Source organism: Drosophila willistoni (genome assembly GCF_018902025.1).
Source record: "Drosophila willistoni isolate 14030-0811.24 chromosome 2R unlocalized genomic scaffold, UCI_dwil_1.1 Seg167, whole genome shotgun sequence".
Taxonomy (NCBI): domain Eukaryota; kingdom Metazoa; phylum Arthropoda; class Insecta; order Diptera; family Drosophilidae; genus Drosophila; species Drosophila willistoni.
Genome location: NW_025814050.1, coordinates 5,474,021 through 5,491,141, shown reverse-complemented (window position 1 = coordinate 5,491,141; position 17,121 = coordinate 5,474,021). Strand labels below are relative to the sequence as shown.

The following is a 17,121-nucleotide window of genomic DNA, read 5'->3' as shown; positions in this document are numbered from 1 at the left end:
ACATATATTGATATCGATACTCAAATTCCAAACTAATCTATGAATCTTTACAGAAAACATTTGCCTCATTTTTCGGAATTGGCAATTGCAAAATGATAAAACATTTTGACATTCAGAAGAAGAAGAAGAAGAAGTCACATCTCAGCATGTCCCACAATTGAAGTATCGATCAAATTTGTTGTTTCCTGGGTTGTATCTATTTGAAAGATACATTTGTATCTATGTTTGTATGTCTTTGTGCCTGCCCGTCTGGCTGAGTGCCTGTGTGTTTGCCATTACAGTTACTGCTTTGCAGCTGATTATTACCGTTTGACACATTCATTTGTCTCTATCTCAACCAGTTGCCCCCCCTTCCCAACCCCTTTTTGTTAGACTAAGCACAGCTTTTATATATGTACGTAAACACACCTATTAATACATATGTACATCTGTTTGTTAAGTGTGTGTGTGTGTGTTTGTAGCTTTGTTTGTATGCAGACGTAATAAGCTTTTGCAATCGTCTTATTTTATTTTTACTCTTATTTTTTTTCTTTTTTTGTCTCTAGACAAATGGGAAAGTGGCAAATTTATGTATGCTATAGAAGAAAATGTATAGTCAAACAAATGACAAAGGCATGCACATACCCTATATGCCACATAAAGGTAGTCTGGCAAATATCTTGGCATTTTCTATATAGAAATCTATCTTGATGACAGATGTAACCTATCCAGCATTTGGAAGATTGTTTTAACAGATATAATCATGATGTTTCTATTTAAGCCCTATCTTTTAAGCCCTTTATTATCAAAATTAATCAAACTACGACTCGAAAGGAATAGTAACGGATTCAAAATATATCTAAAACAAAACAAGCACAATTACACGTTACAATTAGTCGTTTATGTAAATTTCTGCATTTAAGTCAGATCGAGTTAAATCATCAAAAGAAGATTACAGCCCTTGTGTTTTTGATCAGTCCAGTTGCAGATGGTACAAAACTCCAATGCTCAATAGCATCTGAAGTGGAGTAAGGAAAAAAAGGTCTTCTCCTCTTCGAATTCCAGAAAGAAGTCGTTTTTATATTTCGGTTTCATGAGTTAGAAGCTCTTCATGACCCATGTAACAGAAGCTTTTAGAACTTGTTAATGTAAATACAGTGGTAGAAATTCCAATAAAACAATAAATATAAAAAATTTTAATATATACAAACCTAAGTTAACAATGACGTCTCCTCCAACAGGCAGCACAAAAGAAGCGCCTGTATAGCTATTTTAAGAAACACCAAGTTCTATCATCATCAGACTTTGCTAAAAAAATCTTCAACGCTTAAACTAGTTGGGAATTTCAACTAAATACAGCGAATGAAGATTGACAAAGTTTACACTACAAGAGTCTACCAATTATTATTCGAAATATGACTCTAATAGGAGTCAAATCTGTTTAAAAGAAAAGATCATCATGAGAAGTCGTGGATAGGGTACCATTTTCTCCCGACAAACGAGTCATTTATGAACAGCGAACAAACTCATTAAAAAGTATTTGATTAGAAGGGAAATTTGAACAATATTCTTATGCGAACAGAAATTTTATAAAATACTAAATGAAAGTATATCGATTTTTTTATTTTTCTTAAATAATTCTAAATGGATCTTAATTTCCATAAAAAAAAAACAAAGGAAATGAAACTCGTATATATTTAAGAACAAAAAGCAGCAAAGGCTGTCTACCTACAAAAAAGAATTGCTTCTAAATATGAACTAAGAACAGAGTTATTTAGAATTTGGCAAAATTTGTTCAATTGCTTATTGCAACTTTGCAAACTATTAGGTAGAACTATTTAGAATGCAATTTCGGATTTATTACTCCAAATGTATCTGACACGAGGATACTTATGGATAAATTTTACGCTTTTTCCTTTATAGCATTTTTTTTTTTTTTTATTTCTGCATTTAAAATGTCATTAAACTCATAAAATGATAAAAGCCCTATTATTGACAGTTTTCTTTAAATATTTCAAATAGCTTTTTTAAACCTGACATAATTAAAAGGAAACAAATTTAAATTATAAAATAAAACTTATATTAATGGTAAAATTTGTAGTAAGTAAAATAATGTACTTTCAAACCTTTTAAATTATGTGGGAAACTAAACTTTAAAGTATAAATCTATTAAAAAAGTCAAAAAAAAAAATTGTGTATTTAATACAAAACAATGTTTTTCTTAGATAGTCTGAAATGTTAACAATTCTTTTGAGACTTTATAGTCTACACTTTATTGTTCTATTTCGAAAAGATCGGTTCAAATTTAATTTTAATGTTTTTAAATGGCATAAAATCCAACTGTTAGAAAGTTTTTGATTGTATGTAAAACTGTTTAATAAATAATTTTGTACAAATTAAAAATTCAGCAAATTGTCTAATCAAATTGTCCATCAAAATGTCTATTACCGCAGACTATTACGATCAAAATGTATACGAAATGGGTAAGTTTTCAAGTTGCGGGTTTCCGCATTCCATACATATGCGAAAACGTTTTTGACGGGGAACTTTTCCATCTTCTGCAAATATTTGCACCTTATATTGTGAGTTATACATTTCCTCAGAATCAATTCTCATGCATTTGCAAAAAAGTGAAATTGCTTATACATAATATAGAGACTGATAGTGATCGAGAGGAGGAGAGATAGTAATTCTCTCTCATCTTCACCCTTTCCTCCAGTTTCTTTGAATTTCGTAATTATTTTGTTTTCTAGTTATTTATTCTAGTCGTTTAGGTCCGAGCAACACCAACAAAGCATTTTACATACACTTGATTATGAGTTTATGTGCTCGTGCTGCTACTACGTCTTATAAAATTTGTGTGCCTTTTCCCATTGCCCCTTTTTGCCATTTCCCCTTGCCCTTTTTTTCATTTCCCGCAGCAACAGTCACAGGAAGGAAGCTTCAAGACACGATTAAATCAGCAAATAAAATAGCAGCAACAAGAAAATTCAATGCATACCTTTTCCCAACGACTGAATGCAAACAGTGCAAGAAAAGAGAAAAAAAGTCAAGTAAATGGTGGGTGGAGAAGGGGCCAAAGAAGTTCCCCCGTGAGTAAACAGAACCAGTTCATAAATTACATAGAAAAATCGACCCCAAAGATACCCTAAAAACTGGCCCATTGAGAGATTTCCTCGTGTTTATCATAAAGTTTGTGTTATCCTTGTGTAAACATATGCACTACCATTCCATTCTGTAATCAGTCAATATGCAGATGTCCCTGGCCTTTATATACCCGTTTACCCTATAGATTCATGGTGGAAAAACGATTGAGATATTTTTTGAAAAAAAAAAAAAAATAAAAAATAGAATAAAGTAGTCAAGAAGCTTTGCTCTGTCGCTCTATTCTATTCGCCTGACTGACTGACTGACTGACTGACTAAGGTCGACTTACTGATTGAATAGATAAAAAATGAGGCAAAGGAAAATAAAAAATAAGGATGGCCAAAAGGAAAATTGATTGCTTTGCCAAGCAATGTAAATCGATTACCAAATAAGCAGAAAGCAAACAAATAACACACAAAAAGGAAACCAGGGAAAGCACACGGCAAAAAGTATAGACAGAGAGAGAGAAAGACAGAGAAAAGACTTACAATATGATGTACTTATGTATGTACATACATATCTAATAAGAAAATAAAATTGAAATTATAATGAAATAAAATTCAATTTAATTGTCAAAGACCAAAGGAAAAAAAAAACAGATACCACATTGATGAAATTTCCTGATAATAATTAACAATCATGGTTACATTGGTTATCGTTGCCATTGTCCAAAGTCAGTGGCCACTTAAAAGTCGACTTAAAAAGTCGACTTCTCTCTCTCTCTCTCTCGCTCTCTGTGTCTCTGTCTCTGTCTTGGGCATCTCGGGCCAATTACCCAGCAAATGCTATTAGCCACAGTCCCAGCAACAGGCCAATTACGTACAAGTCTATACGCAACGGCAAACCTAATCAAGACCTCGAAGAGGGCCTGGGATCTGCCAAAATATATATAAGTATCAAAGTCATTGCCAAAAGAAAGCCAAAAAAAAAATCATTTTTTCTCTAACTTTTCATTGCTGACAGACAAAATAAAATACAACAAATTTATATATACATATACATATATATTTATATCTATGGTAGGTATATAAGACTCATTTGTAGTTTCAGTTTCCCAAGCTTTTGTCAATGAGAAGGGACGCTTGGGGTTAGGTAGACAGGGGGGAAGTTTGTTGAGTTTTTTATTGAGGGGGGTGGGGGAGGAGGGGGCCCTTCCCTTGCTGCCCCTCGCATCTTCCGATGTTGGGTTTTTATGGCAAGTCAAAAACCTATTAATGCTCAACCAGCACGTTCAACTTGTTACAGTTTTTTGTATCTTCTTTTCGTTTTCTATATGTATTTCCCTCTTACTCTTGTTGTTTTATTGCTGTTTTTTCTTTCTTTCTATACACTTTGCAAACTTTAGGTTTATATCTTTTTTGACTTAGATTGAGTTATTTGTATTAGAAATTAGTGACTAATTAGTTAACAACAACCCAAATTAGATAGGCATATTGTAATGTGTTTATAATTTGGATGTCATGTTTAAATTTGAGATTATACATAGATTGCTTTATTGTTTATATGAGAAACCATGATAAATGAGTATAGCAATATCTAAACTATATACTTCTATGCTGTCTTTAGATAAAGGAGTAATTAGTGCCTGATGTAGGTGTCCGTCCGGGTGTCCGGACTGACTTTTGGCAATCAAAATTCTACTCACTTAAAGGGTAAACTTTTGGAAGAGGGTCGTAATCCTTAATCCTTTCATGTTGAAGGATTCGTCACTAGTTGAACTTAAATCTCAATTGAAATCTTAGCTTAAGTACTAGACTAAGAAAAATATCTCAAACTTGTTGTTAGGCTCTCATTTAAGAGTATATTCAACAAATATATTAAACGTTAAGAAAAAAATCATATGTGAGATGTAAAATCTTCAAGTTGATATGAAATTTCGATATAAACTAATAAGTTCTTGATCAGAAATCAATCTCAGATATAGAGATATATGAGATATACATAAATATACAATCACATTCCAACTTTAAGTCGACAAATGTTTAAAAAGTAAACAGTATAAGATATGTGATATATGAGACATAGAAGTACAATTCTTTTGGGTTTAAATTTCGTTTGATTTATATACACTCACATTCACATGCAAGAGTATTTCACATTCGTAGTCTAAACAATCATGTGGTTTTTCATTTCAAAAATTATATTCTCTTTGGTTGTCTTTCTATAGTTTTATTTGCTTTGCTTCTAATAGTAAGTAGTATGTATTTCCGCTAGTCTGAGTTTTGTGTGTGCGGCTTTACATTAGCTCAAAGCTTGGTCTGAGGTATCTCTCAATTGTATCATCCACCTGACGACTACCCATTGCCCTTTCCACCCCCATACGGAACGTGTGTGTGTATTCTCTTGTCTTTGGCGCATTGTTTGACATGACTTTAATATTTCAAAACGATAAAATTCGTTCCCTTCCACCGCTGCTGTTGCTGTTGCTGTTCTTTGCCCTCAAACTACCTTCAATTTGTTGGATTGTTTTTCGTTTGGTGTTTTTGTGTTGTTGTTTTTTTTTTTTTTTTTTGGCACTGTGACGCTATTTTAATCGATAGCAAATATCAAGAACAATACAATAACTGCAGGGCATATGTCGGGTTTGAGAGGCTTTCATTTCATAAATGAAAACTTGCTGGCTGTCATGTTGAATTTTGATTTCTAAACTCCCCCCAAACTACCTAACTCACTCCACAAAAGTGAATCAATTTCAATTAGGAAAAGTAGAGCGAGCAATGTAGTTGCCATTGAATTCTTGCCAAGTTATAATTAAGCTGCGTGTGATTAATCCAAAAAAACGAAACCTTAGTGACCAGGCTGGACAGGATCATTTGGTTTAATTCAATCAAAGCGGCATTCATCGCACAGCGTCACCATCAAATGGGACGACGCTACCACCATGGAAATAATCACCGGAAATCTCTGAACGGAAATGTTCGTAATAATGGCAACCCAAATGGATGGGACTTGGACTTGGACTTGGACGTGAAAGTGGATGTGGCGACACACAGCGTCGCATTTAGCCAAACAAAGTGTTTGACCCTGCCGTCTCATTCTCGAGTCCGGATCCTAGCCAAAGTGTTCTTGTGCATGCTAACGGTACATTAATTCCTATTCATAAATTACGACACACCAAAAACTCGACACTCTGCACAAAAGACCAAAAGAAAGAGAAAAAACAAACTAAGTATGGTAAGAAAATCACACTGGCAAAGTGGAAATCAATTCCGAGACCCTAAAATTAATGGAAGTATGAGACAATTTTCATACCAATTATCTTTTGCTTCTTTGTCCTCATCAAGTGTTGCCCAACTAATTACTCTTCATAAATTTCCGTGAACCACAAATTGTATTCTCTTGTAATCTCTACTCACACACACACACACACACACACACACACACATTTACTCCTGCACTTTCTTCTGATAATGGAATTGAATTTGACATTAATTTAAAAGTGTTTTGCCTTGATATCTCTTGGTCACCACACAATGCAATGACACACACACACATTGTCTACATATATCCATATATATGTAGGTAGGTACAAAAGTATGTATGCATGTATATAGGGAAATCCTTTCATCATTGTCGTCATTATGTGTCTGCTCAAATTGAAAATGATATGCCGCGTATGTGTGGCATATATACATAATAAATGGTTTTACGAGAACTCATTACGGCTGAGTCACAGTCATCGTCATTTAATACTGTGCCATGACAATGGTAAAGTTATGGATATGATAATGAAAAACAAAAATCCATAACTACATAAACATACATATATATCCATATATATATAGTGCACACAAGTCTGTAAGCGATATTTCATCCTTGTTCAAATATATTTTGCACTTAAAAAAGTAGATAAGCCAACAATTATTTTTAAATTTGCAATCCTTTGCAAAAATCATAAATGAATTGTAGTAAAAACTTTGCTACCCATAAAAGAAACCATCTTTTATTATTTAAATATATACATTCAGATCATAATTAATGTTTATAACGACTTTATATTTAATTTTTGTTTGTCTGGTTTTTTTCCCATGTTTGAAATAGAGGTACTTTTTACCAAAACCCTCTCAAATAGCTGGAATCGAATATGTATATCATATAAAAACCATTTTACCGATTATTATCAAAACTTGTTAGTTTGGTGCACTTTGAAAGGGGTCATAAATGATTAAATACAGTCAATTGTTAAATAAATTTCAGTTATAAAAGGCATACAGAATGCAAAATTATAATGAAAATATTTTATGAAAACCTCATCCCAATAAGGCTCTAAGTCAGGACTTTTAGAATTCAAAATATGTTTCTTTAATCTAATAGAAATTGCATTTTCAAATAATCATTTAAAAACTCAAAAAACAATTCGTTTTTCAATTCTTCAACTTCCACAAATGTTTAACGTTGAAATTGGATATAAAAGTAATGAGGTAACATATTAAAATATGGGTAATTGGGGGTGGAAAGGGAAATCGTTTTTAAATATCGAAACTTAACCAGTTTTAGAGGTAAAATTTCACTTTTATTCCCTCCGAATATGACGCCAATGCGTCTCAATAATTTAAATAAAGATTGGAAAAAGATTTTTGTAATGCAAATAGCAAGCAAGAATTTGGAAGTATTTTACAACCTCTCATTTAGAATGATTTGCTAAGAGACATGAAATTGCCTTTTTATAATAGTAAATTTCGTATCTAATGACTTATATATTCATCAACCAATTCTTAAAAAATCGGAATATGCTCAGGAATTGATGTTTGCCTTTTTAAAATGGTAAATATTGTATGTAATGACTTTTAAATATTTTCTATAAATATATCTACGAAAATACTACAACAATTTTTGCCTAGACAGCAATTTCATGTAGCAGAAACAATGGATTCAATATAATGCGTGCACAAGCATTTAAAATTTGAATGGCAAACTAAAAATTACTATATAAACATACATACATAGTATATTGGCTATGCAGAAACTATTATGTGATTGAAACAAAAGCAACTATACTCTGCGTATTGTATGTATACGATGGGTTGGTAATAAAAAGAGAAGAAAAAAAAGTATAAAATAGCCCATTTGCAGAAAGTGGAGAGTGTGATGGTTATTAAACTTATGCGTTAAATGGAAAGCAACACCAAAATATATATGGCCTATAAAACACCGACCATTTATGTATAATATATTTAATGTATATATAAGGTTCAAACACTTTTCACACCTTTTAGGCACACACACACACACGAACACACAGCTAAAAGCACACGCAGTAAACTACAAGCAGATATTACGTATACGCACGATAGACCGTTTTACTAGATTTCAATGAAAGCAAAACGAGAAGATAAAAAACGTTTTCATTTCAACTATATTTAGCAAACTAAAGTGAATTAACGACAACTCAATTCCGGGCATATTACATATATGTACATACATACACACATACATATAGATATATATACAAATTCAATCAAAATCTTTAAGAAGCAAGCAATTATCACCAAGTGAATGAAGTAAAGTTTATCCGGCACTTTGACCGTTAAATGAAGTCAAACATTGTGCCAATATGTATAGAGATAATTTCTGTGCTTGTGTGTGTGTGGGGGGGGTGGAGGGGGCCTCCTAGTGATTTTATCTATACAAGTAACACTCTCGCACACTCACACCCACAGAGGAAGAGAGAACTTTTGAGATGCCGACGCCTGGCAAATTTACAAGTTACATTTACAATTACTGACTGCGGGCTTTGAGGCTTGCGGGCTACTGCGGTGGCAACTTTATTTGCATTCGGCATCGAGGCATAAGTTTTATAATTCAATTAGTTTTAATGCCACTGCCACATTGATAACAACACACACACGCACACACAACACACAGTCGGAAGAAGACTGATAACAATTAATATACTCTTTCTGCTTCTATACACCGTGGGTCATTATTATTATTATTATTAACAATTTCAATTGCAATTTGCACAATTAATTCACAACAAAAGCGAAAAACAAAGAAAACTACACTGAAAAGAAGAACAGAAGAACGTACTGACATGTGGCTAAAAGAAACAGCGCAAAAATAAACGAACAACAACAACAAAACAATTTTTACACAAATTGCAGCGCAAACAGAAAAGATATAATTTAGTTTGATATTGTTTTTTTGGTTGTTTGGTTTTTATTTTGGCATATTTGAATATCATACGAATTATTTGCGAACCCCCCTCCTAACACTGATAAAGCACATCTTTTCCCACTCCACTCTTCACACTCGAAATGATAAAAATAACCGCTCATAAAATGCTCTTGTTCTTTGATTAGTTGGTGGTTTACCTTTATTTTCATTTTTTTTTTTTGTGGTTCTATTGTCTTTCATGTCTTTCATGGCATTACCTTAAAACAGCATGCGTTTCCCACAGATGCAAAAAAAAAAATAAAGTATCAACAATAATAAGAAACAAAATAACACACAGAGAGGAGATGCGCGTTGTTTAGCTTTAGCAAAATCGCGAAACGGTATCACCGGGACTCGACGTTGGACTAATCGTTCCACAAAGCGTTCTAGATGCGACACATGAACTTTTCAGACTGAACGATGAGCGGCACGGAGAGCAGCACATACAGCCCAGAGCACACGAGTGGGTCTAGCCAAAAAAATAAAAACACACACAGAAACGAGAGCAGAGCAGCTAAGAAATCCGACAATGGCGCCGACCACGACGTAGCGTCGCCGGTCGCCGGCAACAGAGGCATCACGACGCGAGGCGTCGGGAGAATTGTAGGCGTAGTGTAATACAAGGGAAGAGAGCGAAAACCTACTCAAACGCTTGAGTGAGAGTGAGAGTGAAAATGAAAGCGTTACTTCTAACAAATTACATGTAAATCTCTCTTGGAATTGGATTTATCAATCAATTTAACAAGTCAACGATAAGGCCCTTAAAAATATTCATGAAATCTATACATATACATACATATACATATGTATGTAGCTTTGAGCTGCAGTTTTCAAAATTGTCATTTGTTTTCTTGTACGTAAAAAAATCAGCCACTTAAAATGGATATTAAACTGTAACTTGAAATTTCCAGAATCTTAAGAAATTTCACATTTTGACCATTTTTCTAATAATTTTTTTCAGTAAAACATATCTTAAAAAAGGAAGTAAACATTTAAAAAATAAATGAAAAAACTACTCAAACTTCTTTGATAATGTTTAAGGATTTTAGAATAACTCAATGAAAAACAAGCCAAAAAACACAATTCTAAACCGATACTTACATAAAATATTTAATTTAACGAGAAACAAAATGTACACATAAGAAAAAGGTCGCTAAAGCGATTTAATGTTTTAAAATGGCAAAAAAAAATTAAATTTTTATTATTTAACCTCTAAAAAATACATCCTGAAAATTTTGAGTACGTATAAGGTTCTTTCTACTTTTCATAATACGAATTACATCATAGTGTTTTTAGGTAGATATTCCCATATAAACTATTATCCTAAATTTTTAATCACTAAATCTTTTATAAGAATTAGATAAAGATAACAAAAATCATGATTTTGGTAATTCCTTCAAAATATTATATGTAAGATGTGTACCAAAGTCAGGATAAAGATAATATTAATTTTAATAATGTTATTAAAGTTAGGCAAACATCAGAAAAACAGAAGTAGAACGTCGAAATATGGTGACATTCTTACATTAAAAAAATCTGCAAATAAAATGTTTTTTGTTATTGTAATGCAATGTCATAGAAACACATTATTCATAAAATATTGTGCAATACGAATTTGAAATTGTTTTCACCAGTAAATTAGTTAATTTAATGGAAATGCACTAGGAACTAAAAGAATTTTAAGATCTTATTAGTTTTAAAAAACTCAAACATAACATCTATACAAGAAAAACAAATTTAAAGATAGAAATCAATTCAATTTTTGCTTAATTTTTAATCTAAAATGATCAAAAAACATTTAAAACATGAGATCATGTGGTTCTCGAACCATCTCCATCTCCATGTTTTCTTTTAAGCAAGCCCAAAACATAAATATAGGTTTTCGGGCCATCATGTAAATCAAAACATCACTTTTCTATATAAAAGTTAGAACATGAATGAAATACAATCCGAAACGATTCGCAAAGATGTTTTTTAAAGCAACAGATATTGTTAGTTAATCTGACCTTTTTCAGACTGTTTATTCGTCAATTTCTAACTGATTTCAAAAAGTTATATCTCAATTTAATATCAATTAAGCATATTTAAAAAAGTCATCAAAAAGTTAGATACTTTGGAAAATTATTTTTAACTTGATTTTTTTTTTTTTTGATTATTTAAATACATTTTGATTTTTTTGGAAAAATTGGCTAAGAGAGACTTTAATGTAGATTGCGAGACATTATTTTAACTTGAAAACAAACATTTGAATTTTTAAGTACTCACAAAATTTTTCGAATTAGTGCTTTATGAAGCTAAGGTTTGGAATAATTTCCTGTGCATTGGGAATTTTTGTCTCGATGATGAGATAGTTTCATAATTATCTTCATTTATATTAGAGACTAGAAATTCGATTTTAGGACCACTAAAACGATATATAACTTTTGAAAAAAGGTTAAAATTTAAAAATTTTGGTCTATTTAACTGTTTTGCTCAGAACTATATTTTGGTAAATACACATTGAATCATCCTTTTAGTGATCATAAATCAGAAAAACCTGATATCGCGGGGCCCGTAGCTTAATCTGCTATATGGCTAATCCGGTCCTGCTTTTAGCGATATGTTGTGTTTAGATTTATAATATTAATAGCAAGATTTAGCAAGAATTTAAATTCAAATTTAAGTTTTTTATTGTATATCAAATAAATAGCCTTTTTATTCATCAAGTTTTTTCACATAAACTCTTACAAAATCACATTGTAGATTTGTATCTGGTTTCTTAGGGTTTTTGGTTTTTAAATTGAATTTTTTGAAAACGAATTTAACAGAAATAATGCTTAAAAATTAGTCAACTAAATTAGAATTAGGCACACCGATTGTTATTTCTAGCTGAAAAAGTAGACCGACTCAAGAACGTTTTCCAGATCAAAATCCCCTTTCTGTGGCAGTTGCTTGAGTGTGCGATTTAGCTGACGCTTAGACAGATCCTCCACAGAACCATCATTCGTAAAGTCGCTAAGGTTACACAAGAGGAATTAAAGTCAGTGTATGGTTAAGACGAATAATTAAGGAAAAACTTACCTAGTCTTAAAACTGTATAGTTGACGCATGTATTCGGACAACTGCTCCAGAATGGGCTGTGAATGAAGGGCCACAAACTGCTCGCGACAGTGGCGATTCAATTCAGGTACTGTGCAGGCATGTGTCCAGAAGCAATCGTGAACAGACACAAAGGTAATACCCTGACGTTCACAATGCAGCGAGGTTAGCATCATATGCGAGGAGTCCAGCGAATGGATAAAGTTGGGCGGAAAGGCATTCTTTTGCTTAAGTATATTGGGACGCTCATACATATCCATGGGCATGTTGGCATTAACCCGAAGTCCACTGCGAGCCGTGTGCTTGACGTCCTGGCGACTGTATGGCTGCACTACTGGAAGACCAAGGGGCGTGATCCATTCCACATTTTGGCCACAAACCCCTGAGATGAGGCGAGCGCATTCTGTAAACCAGTCTTGAATCTCCCTTGTCGAGGTAAACATTTCACGTAGACTCTCAAACGTCTTGGTTGTGAGATAAGTGGAAGCAGGCCAAACCCAGTCTTTGGGAAATTCATCAATGTCCTTGAGTTGACGAGCAATTTGCAAACGGGCTCCATAACGTGTCACTCCATACACAGTGGTCATCACAGTTTGCTTGATAACCTTGCGTCTAACGAAACCCTCCAGAGCCTGAGCCACATGGAGACCATTTACAGCATCCGATTTGCGTGTGCGTTCGACTAAAGCAGCCACAGCACTGTAAACATCTTGGGGCAATGGCGAAGGAGCCAAATTTACGCTGCACGCTCCCGCTTGATCCCGTCCCAGAGCCGCATAATGTTGCAAGCCATTACAGGAGCCATCCTGATGTATGGGGAAACGACTAAGATATGCCGCTGGATCCGGCGAGCGTTGAACCTTGGCTATTTCCATGCAACAAGCTAAAGTTTGCCACGGTTCATCCGATTTGGACCACCACATGTTACCAGTCAGTGGATTATCAGCCGAATCTAGAATCTCTGGCATAATCTCTTCCGCATAAAGTAAACGCTCGCGCACTGAATCCCGCTTCTTCATGCCAGTCAAATTGATGCAATGGAGCTTCAACCAACTGAAACCATCCAGTCCCAATGGCTGAGCCTGATCGAAAATGAGTATGGAACGGGCCAAATCGGATCCCAGGTGATTCAAGTGAGGTGGCACAGGGTAGACACGTCCTCGGAAATCCATGTTATGTGGCAACCAAAACACTTTATCCCGGTACTGGCAAAAGAAAACAAACGATGTTAGTCTAAAATAAACTCGAAATTTCCCTTCTCAACTTACATGTTGGGCCAAGGACAAACGATAGAGGGCATCACACCACAAACTATACATTTCGGCCTGCTTCCTCCGATGTCCGAGTTTGTCCCGAAACTGTTTAGCTCGATCGGCATTGGAAATGTCTTTCGTATCGATGGCTTGATTAGCGGGCAGAGGTGGCAAAGCACTGGGTGGTTGGGGTACATCCAATTTGGCATCGCCTCCATTTTGGAATACTTCAATGATGACGTCCAGCAACTGGGTATTAACTCGCCACGGTACACTGGCCAGCTGATTGAGGGAATCGAGGGCGGGATAGATTTGTTCCGGATTGGTTGCATTAATGCGTTCCCATTGCTGTACGGCCTGATGTGGCAAACGAATCAGCTCGGATTTATTCAGCAAATATCCACCATTATGTGGTGTACTCCACGGTTGAGGCGGGCACAACATAGGCACTAGATTTGAATCGAAAGTGAGAGTTTGCTGCCGCGAGGCACGAAGTAATCTGGATAAGACAGGATGCGGTTTAACTTCCTCTTTAACAAGACGTCCTTGATTACGGAAAAGTGTGTAGAAGGCGGGCATTAGATTCTGCGTCGACTGACGATTATTTTGTCGCATTATATGCGAGTCAATCTTTATGTCACGCATCAGAATATTGTAGAGGAATCGCCCCACGCCAGTCAGGACATTTGAGGGCCAAGGAATTTCGGGTAAGTCCATGCTAGGACCACCAATCTCTCTTTGATCATGCACCAGACGTTGCCATATCTGCCGGGTATTATCCTGCGTCCGACCACTGTCCCAGATATCACAATACGAACTATATATATCGCCAATTTTCTCCAATGTGCCATTATGCTTTTTCTGCTCGATCTGATAGCGTCGCTGGACTTTCTGGCCCAATTCCTTATACAATTGGCCCACAGTGGGACTGAATGTTTCGGAACCTTCGGCCAGTTTGTACAACTCCTTGATGACAATGTCAGTATAGTGTGATGTATCCAGCACCTTAAGATACGTGTAATAGTTCATGTAACCATGCGGCTTGAAACGCACTTGAGCCCGCAACGTGTTCATATCTCTCACAATGGCCACCGAAATCTGTTTGCGCCAATTCTGCTCCAACTCTTTCAGCCGTTCACGCTGTGGAATAGAAGAATAGAAATAGAACATAAATAGAACACATTGCTAACAGAGACTTACACATTTCTCAGCATTGGCAAATTCCTTGGACTTTTCAATGGATTTAATAGTTATGCATCCGTCTAATTCCACTTTCAGCTGCTCTCTGGCCAATTGCTCTAACTGATCTTTGGTATAGCCGGATTTGGGATTCATTATAGCATAATCCGGCTTGTTTTCTCCCTTGAGTGTAGACTCATTAAGATGGTTGAGCAACTCGTTGTCATATCCCAAGACTGGCGGTACATAGACTGGTTTATATTCTGGTCGTACACGTTGAATAGCATCTAGGGCTATATCTCGTTGATCTGACACAAACTTTGAACGATCCATAATTTGATCAAGACTGAAACCCTGATCCTGTGCCTTTTTGATATATTTCTCAATGCTTTTTATATTCTCATCATCCGATTCTAGACGACCCAAGCACTCAAAAATGGCTGCATATGTCTGCTCATTGAACTTTAAATCATCTTCAGAGATATAATTGAATAAATCTTGACAACGATCGAAAGATCCTTTGCCGGCATAACCATGTAGAAGGATGTTATAAAGTTCAATAGTTATCAGATTCGAGTGATTTTGGTTATTCATTCCCTTTTTGGAACGATTTCGATACACAACGATGGTGGAGAGAGCACGATTAAGCATATTGGCTGAAACACAGACATTCAGGTAAGTTGTCAGATTGATGTGTAAGGCCTTTTGCTTGGCCAGACGCTCCTGTTCTGCATTGGCATGGACGTTCGATTTGAATCTTTTCTTCGATTTGGAAGTAACAGCGGAGCTATCAGTGCTTGGTGTCATTACAGTTGTAACACTCGCTGGTTTTGACCTATCCAATGGATTAATATACGGTTCTATAGTCTCAAACGGATCCAGCAAGTCCTCTGTCAGCTTCGGTGTAGCCAAACTATAAGGAAAACAAATCAAATCAAATTAATTTGTCAAAATCCACTGTTTTCTTCATACCCAATATCTGTTTCTGCACATTCTTGCCTTTCACTTTCCATGCCCTCGATGATATCGCGAAAATTGTGAAAACTCTTTAGGATCTGCTGCACTTCCTCGGGATTTGATATAACCTGCTTAGTGTACTCATCCTTGCCAAAAAACAACATAGGACGATCATCATAGATGCCCGTTTCCAATACAGAGCAGCCATCCAATGCTTCCATATCAATTTTCTGATATTCAACAGGTTGACGCTGGGACAAATCTTCCAATTTGCTGCCTTCTTTTTTACCACGACGTTCTTCTTTGGCCCGCTTTTCTAGTATTTGCAATTGAGTTTTTTGTATGAATTCGGCCAACTTCTTGGATTTGAGACGTTTGACTCGAGATTTACGTTCACTGGCAGTCATTTCGGTAACTAAAAGCAAATTGGATAAGACCATGTTCTGATTGGGAACACACATACATACCTTCGAGAAATTCCACATATTTGGCATAGCGCGGCTTACGCAGACGTTTCTTCTTGTTTGCCAAAGCCAAGGCATCTGTCTGGGTCGTAGTTGTTGACTGTCCCCTTGTCGTTGTTATTTCTGTAACTAAATTTAAAAATTTTTATTACTTTAACCGCATACGGGTTTTTGGCATGATTTTTAACTTACTTGCCGGTTTAAGCCGGTAAAGCATTTGATAATACTGCTGATAGTGGATAAAATTCTGCGACGAATTGGAACTTCTGCCGCCGCAGCCGCAGCACATTGTTGTTGTAGGGGGCGGCAATTGTAGCACCTTATTCAGGGCCTTGCCCCGATTTAGACCCAGCAAACGGTACATTCTCGAATAGCTTTTGCTATATGCTCAAATGGTTTCACATCAAATCCAAAAATTATTCCAATTTGCAACAATTTTCACACAATTTTCGCTTGCATAATAGAACGTAAAAGGAGGAGAAGGCGTTCGGACGTCCGCTTGTTGTTGTTCGCGCTCCCTCACATGTGGTTAGTGATGTCATTTTTTGTTAGGCCAAAACAGCTAAAGAAAGCTGAATGGCCGGAAAAAAAGCTGAAATGACATCAGTTAAAGAGGGCTGCCACTAGGGCTGCTAATCTATCGATGGAAATATCGATAGTATCGATTAAACTTTAAATGGACAAGCGGGCAATTTAAAATTGTTTTTTTTTTTTTTAATTTTGAAGCCATTAAATTATGTTTGCTTGGTTTTTTCCCCTTGACTCATTGAAATGCATTTAATTAAAGCAAAGTTAAATTTAACCCACTTAACCAGATCTCCCGCGGCGCGGCTGCCTGCTGCGTTTACTCAACTGATAAGAAAATTTCCCCCAAAAACTAACAACTTTGTTAACAAAAATCAGTCTTG

General features: G+C 35.3%; 1 protein-coding gene across 1 annotated transcript; it reads right to left on the bottom strand.

Annotated features, from left to right (window-relative positions):
* Positions 1–11,927: 11,927 nt before the first annotated feature.
* On the bottom strand, positions 11,928–16,735 carry LOC6644195 (DNA-directed RNA polymerase, mitochondrial). Its single transcript, XM_002066804.4, has 7 exons — positions 16,406–16,735; positions 16,217–16,342; positions 15,765–16,164; positions 14,814–15,705; positions 13,629–14,753; positions 12,343–13,565; positions 11,928–12,276 (listed from the first exon to the last, which is right to left on the bottom strand). The coding sequence occupies exons 1-7, from the start codon at positions 16,575–16,577 to the stop codon at positions 12,147–12,149; spliced, it is 4,068 nt and encodes a 1,355-aa protein (XP_002066840.3). The 5' UTR covers positions 16,578–16,735; the 3' UTR covers positions 11,928–12,146.
* Positions 16,736–17,121: the final 386 nt, after the last annotated feature.

Coding starts and splice junctions, on each gene's coding strand:
- LOC6644195 (XM_002066804.4), bottom strand. CDS start 16,577: ATGTACCGTTTGCTGGGTCTAAATCGGGGCAAGGCCCTGAATAAGGTG. Junction 15,706..15,764: donor TGTGCAGAAACAGATATTGG/GTATGAAGAAAA, acceptor TTTTCCTTATAG/TTTGGCTACACCGAAGCTGA. Junction 13,566..13,628: donor GTTTGTCCTTGGCCCAACAT/GTAAGTTGAGAA, acceptor TTCTTTTGCCAG/TACCGGGATAAAGTGTTTTG.